This window comes from Nymphalis io, chromosome 10 (genome assembly GCF_905147045.1).
Source record: "Nymphalis io chromosome 10, ilAglIoxx1.1, whole genome shotgun sequence".
NCBI classification, from domain to species: domain Eukaryota; kingdom Metazoa; phylum Arthropoda; class Insecta; order Lepidoptera; family Nymphalidae; genus Nymphalis; species Nymphalis io.
In genome coordinates, this window is record NC_065897.1 from 3,120,810 (window position 1) to 3,126,344 (window position 5,535).

At 34.0% G+C, this 5,535-nt stretch overlaps 1 protein-coding gene across 1 annotated transcript; it reads right to left on the reverse strand.

Annotated features, from left to right (window-relative positions):
- Window positions 1-2,328: 2,328 nt before the first annotated feature.
- LOC126771357 (gremlin-1-like) lies at window positions 2,329-4,983 on the reverse strand. Its single transcript, XM_050491212.1, has 2 exons — window positions 4,853-4,983; window positions 2,329-4,752 (listed from the first exon to the last, which is right to left on the reverse strand). The coding sequence occupies exons 1-2, from the start codon at window positions 4,877-4,879 to the stop codon at window positions 4,087-4,089; spliced, it is 693 nt and encodes a 230-aa protein (XP_050347169.1). The 5' UTR covers window positions 4,880-4,983; the 3' UTR covers window positions 2,329-4,086.
- Window positions 4,984-5,535: the final 552 nt, after the last annotated feature.

Consider the following 5,535-nt stretch of genomic DNA (forward strand, 5'->3'; position numbering starts at 1 on the left):
TTTTTTTTAATAGAATAGGAAGGCGGACGAGCATATGGGCCACCTGATGGTAAGTGGTCACCAAACGCCTTTAAACATTGGCCTTGTAAGAAATGTTAACCATCGCTTACATCACCAATGCGCCACCAACCTTGGGAACTAAGATGTTATGTCCCTTGTGGCTGTAATTACACTGGCTCACTCACCCTTCAAACCGGAACACAACAATACCAAGTATTGCTGTTTTAAGTGGGTGGTACCTACCCAGACGAGCTTGCACAAAGCTCTACCACCAGTGGATAAGGAGTAAGGAACTTAAAGATAAAATTTAAAACTTCTTCAAACTTAGAGTTACAATGTCAGGTTTAGTATACCATTATCAATACTAAAAATACATTCACCTCATAATCCGTCCGTGATATATTTACAATGATACAGATCTAAGCTGTTTTAAATACAAATTAATTCTAGTTTCAATATTATCTGACCAGCATACAATTACAATCAATGACGTCATTCTCACATCTAACCGTTATGTCAATAATTACAACATAATACGAAAACGGCATACATACGAGGCAAGTTACGCATTTTTAAGACATTTATCCTCTTTTTCGATATAACATTTATACAAATATGTGCTGCTGGAAGTTGATATGACATCAATTCTCGCTGTACAGGGTTCGAATCGTTACCGCGCGTTGCTCAGGATTGATATTATATTAATAGTGATAAAATTTAAGTCGGTTGCCATCAAGAATTGCAATGGTGTTTATCAAATACTAATCTATTTATTAAATATACAATATATCTGATCTAGCTTTATGTATTAATCTCAAAATATATATACAAGAAAATTTCACTATTTTTCTTTGATTTAGAAATAGTAGGATATTTTTTAGACAATTGGGTCAAGTGCACTCTGTTAAGCACGCACAATTTTCTCTTATTTTGTAAATTACGCAAATATTTACAAAATAATTTTAATAAAAAAAAAAACACTGTAAGGTACATTGCGTTGAATAAATTATATTTGGAATAGTATAAAATCGACTGGATGCGGAAGGTGAGCTGTGGCGCACCTTGAGAGAGGCATGTGCCGGCACTGGACTACACTTTTTTTTTTCTTTGTCTTGTTTTTTTTTTTTAATTTATCCATGGAATTAAGGCAAATTCCACAATTTTAATTACAATAGATTATACGTTCTATATTTTTCGTGTCTATTTCAATATTTGAATAAAAATGTAATCGCCCACTAAGAGAAGAATACTTAGCACTGATTGCGTTGTAATATTTTTAATCATTTAGGAAAATTACCATGATATGCAAGGTGGCTGGCAGCGTTTGGAGATTGAGAGCTGAAGATCGAGCTCAGTGGCGTGCCAATGGAGAGACCTATGTCCAGCAGTGGACGAGAAAAGGATGATGATGACCATGCTCTAAGTTTCCACAGTGGTAGAGTTTAATAATGCATTTTTAATAACCTAATTTGACCTTTTATAGGTAACTATAATTTGACATCCTCATTAATATTATAAATGCGAAAGAGAGTTTGGTTTTTTTGTTACGCTTTCACGTCTAACTACTCAACCGAACATGAAATTGTATACACGTTGTTAGAGGTACAAAAAAAACACACTCAATACTCCTGCAATTCGCCTCCCTGAATACGGGTAAAGTCGCGCAGCAAAAATTAGTCATTATTTAATTATAAGACTTGCTGTATCATTATATTAATGTTAGTATATATAGTTATAAAATATGTAATGAAAAATAAAAATGACCTCGATCACTCACAAATTTTATTTCAAAATTATTAATACAGCCATAAAGAACATTATAAACACGTAATTTATTTTAATTTCATAATATATATATTTTTTACATACATTATCAATAATCAATTAACGGTTTTCATCAGATAATGTTGTTGAGTTTTTCGATTATAAAATCTTAATTCGATTTGAAATTACGTTAAATTCGAAATTTTACAAAAATGTTACATTGTATTGTGTTTCCATATGTGCGAAGCAACAAGACGCCATCAAGAACAAGAGAACAAAATGTTTTATTTCCGAAAATAACAAAACAATTTTGCGTTACAATAATTGTTGCAAAAAATTTAGATGTTCTTTAACCGTAATAACTATAAAAAACAGGTCATGAAGTCATACATGATCAAAATGCAAATGATTTCGAATCGGCAAGATGATTTTAATTTTTTTTTCCATTTTATTACATATTGTTTTATTTATATCTCTATATTAATTTTTCAAATTGTATTTGTTTTATAATAATTAATTAAAATTTAATCTGATAACGTTTATCACGCATTTAAATAAATATTATATGTAGTTTTATTATATGTCAAGAAAGAAAGATGAAATTACGTTCAATACAAAATGTTGTTTTACTAATATATATATAATTATACATCATACAAGTGAAATATGTATCATATTATTTCCATACAATAAATGTTGACTATTGTAATTTTTAATTATCATTATCAGATCTAAGAAGACAGTTCACAATCACTCACACACATGTAAATATCGGGATAAATATCTACTCAATTACATTTAGAAACGAAAACATATTTACCTCCACAAGGCTGATTCGAAGTAGGTTGATAGTATATCAAGAGCCTACACTCATAATATTGTTACAATCTACAACACAACAGTAATCCGAACATTTTCTGAAGGCAAAACACACTATAAGACTTACCACGACTTACTTAATACGACGCCTACGGTTTAGTTTAGACAATTTATTTATTACGTCATTTTTTTTTTTTTAACAAACGTCTGTTAAGTGCACAGTCATATATATATTTTTAAGTTTAATCTGATGTCTTCACTTAAATTTTTTTTTTATAATTTATATACTCTCATTTCAGTTCGTACTTTTTCGCTGTTTCGACCTTAGTAAAAGTAGGTGTTTGTGATATAACAAACATATCTAAGTACAAATAATTTTAATATACCGGTAAAAGAGTACTACCTGGTTTTCTGCATAGTATTATAAATACTCATTAAAATTTTATACAAATTCTTTAATTGTGACATGGAACGAATTCGAAAATTAAATTGAAATATTTAAAAATATTTAATAAAATATAATTTTAATTTCGAACACTAGTCTCAATTCTCGTGTTTTAAAAGAGGGCGACGGAGGTGAGAATGCACGGGCGTAGTTTGCTTAATGATATCTTTCGCAAGATATATTTTACACTTGTCAAACATAACATAAGACAATATATTATGGAAATTGTTATTTATAAACAAAATACGACTCGAGAGCAAATAGAGATCATAACATTTGAATTAACTTTAAGTCTGACAAATTACATTTGCTCTGTCAAGTGTTCATATTAGTATCTCGTTATTATTGTATCACGATGAAATAATACTTATCATTAGATTATATATAATATAAGCGTATTTTGGTATTAACTACGATATAATGATAATTAATAGTTATAATAAATAACATGAAACTGTTTCTTGCGTTCGTTTAATGCGTAACAACTAGAGTATTGCCTAAAACTAATATCACATTTATTCCGTACCAAACGTTCGGAAACGTTGAGTTTGATGTTAATTACAGAATAGCACTAGATTTTCAAATAATAAAACGCGATATTCACTGATTTTGCCGCGGCCACGTTTGAACTAAATACTTTTGAAACGACAGCAAGGTCACCAGTCGACAGTTTTCCAGCGGCCAACTAATCAGAAACACTAAAGACAATTAAAGCTCTTGCTTCACGACTTGCAGTCGAAGCCGCTCTATTACAAAGTTATTAGACGTTATATCTGCATCACATGACGTCATCTCTATTGACGTATGAGAGCACCGAGCACGCGTTCCGAATATGTTTAACAGTCCGCTCCATACTTGCCCCAATGTACGAGTGATAATCACTAATCAAAACATCAGGTAACAATGTCATTACAAGCCCGTTCACGTCACATTTTATTGCTTTTATTTATTCTCTCCTATTCCAACCTGTTGCTTGGTCAGCAAACGCCTCGGATGCTACTTGGATCAAGCTGGACGTATTGTCCGCCTCTGTAAGGAGGGTCTGTCACGAGTCTACATCAATTTACACCCACCGGAAGACACTTGCACTGTTTCACTTTTTGTAGGCGCTTGCGTCTAAAGGGGGGATTCTGTCCAGGGCAGCGGAGCGTAACAGTGATCCAGGTGAACTTTTTTGGCTTACAAAACGAACACGATTTAAACGCAGGTGGAGGCCGTTCGTCATTGCCTTCGCGACGTCGCGGTCCTTTCGGAATATAAAACGAGTTGCACTGTCCATAACAAAAATTGTTAATCACTGTCGCCTGTAAACATCCGGGCTCCCGAATTTTTTGTATTAACTGTTCGGTTTTGCACCAGTCTTCTTTCAAATATTCTTTTTTGGTAACGAGTAGAGCATTTTTCGAAGATTTAAGAATGTTTCGAAACGCCGCTCCCTTAGGTATTTCGGTCACATCCTCCTGTTCTGGTGCAGACACGACCATTGTCTCAGAACTGCCTTCACCAAGCTCATTTCTCTGAACGTACGATGTTGACGAAGCCGTCGCCTCCTCCGTCCGCCTTCGCGCTGCGAGTATTCTTTCAACTTGCTCAGTGTCGATAATATCTAAGATGGAATCAGTCGGCGTAAAAGGCCTTTTGCTTCCGACGCCAGCACTCACACCGCTAGCGGCCAAGAGCGCCGCTGCAACAAGCCAGATGCACGATTTCGAAAAGCTTTCCATCTGTAATAAAAACGCTTGTAAGTAAATGCAAATATAACTAGTGCCCATTTATTTAAAATATGTAGGCTTCGTTTGAGAGGAAGTCGTAGGTTTAACTCACGTTGTATCGAGAGATGAGAGGCAACATGTCGTAGGCAGTGCGTCGGTGTATTAATGGTCCGCAACTCGCGAGCAACGCGCTATGCGTGTGCGCAGGGCCGGCCGGCGAAGCGGTAATGAGCGTGAGCGCCCCTCAATGGACCACTACTCAATGAACGAGATGAGTCACGCACCGTGCCTCCACCACAGAACCGTTACTATCAGCGAGAATCACAGAACCGACAACTCGCACACGTGTTTCGTATTACTGTAGGGTTATTTGCCCATAAACAATGTGTTCTAATCCGATCAAGTCCGAGTCTTCTTTAATTGAAAAGATACTGACAACTGTCTATAGACAATGTATAATGTTTTTGACGGTTTTAACTGATAAGGTAAAGATTATCCATAAATAGGTGATTTAAAAAGAGGTAAAATGGGACTTTTTGTTGTGAAAAGTGTTCTAGGTTTGAGTAGAGATTAAAATATAAATTCAAAGTTAACATTTAAGAGCAACTTAACCTGTAGCGTTTATAATGCATTAACGGTTTACCTATGAGAAAAAATTATTTTCATTTGAACAAAAAAAAAATGGGAAAAATAATATTAGCAGTAATTAGTTTAAGAATAGTTCTGACTTTTATTTGATTTAATACTTATTTATGACTGGCCTTTTTGGCAAACCTGTTTTATTATTTCACTCAT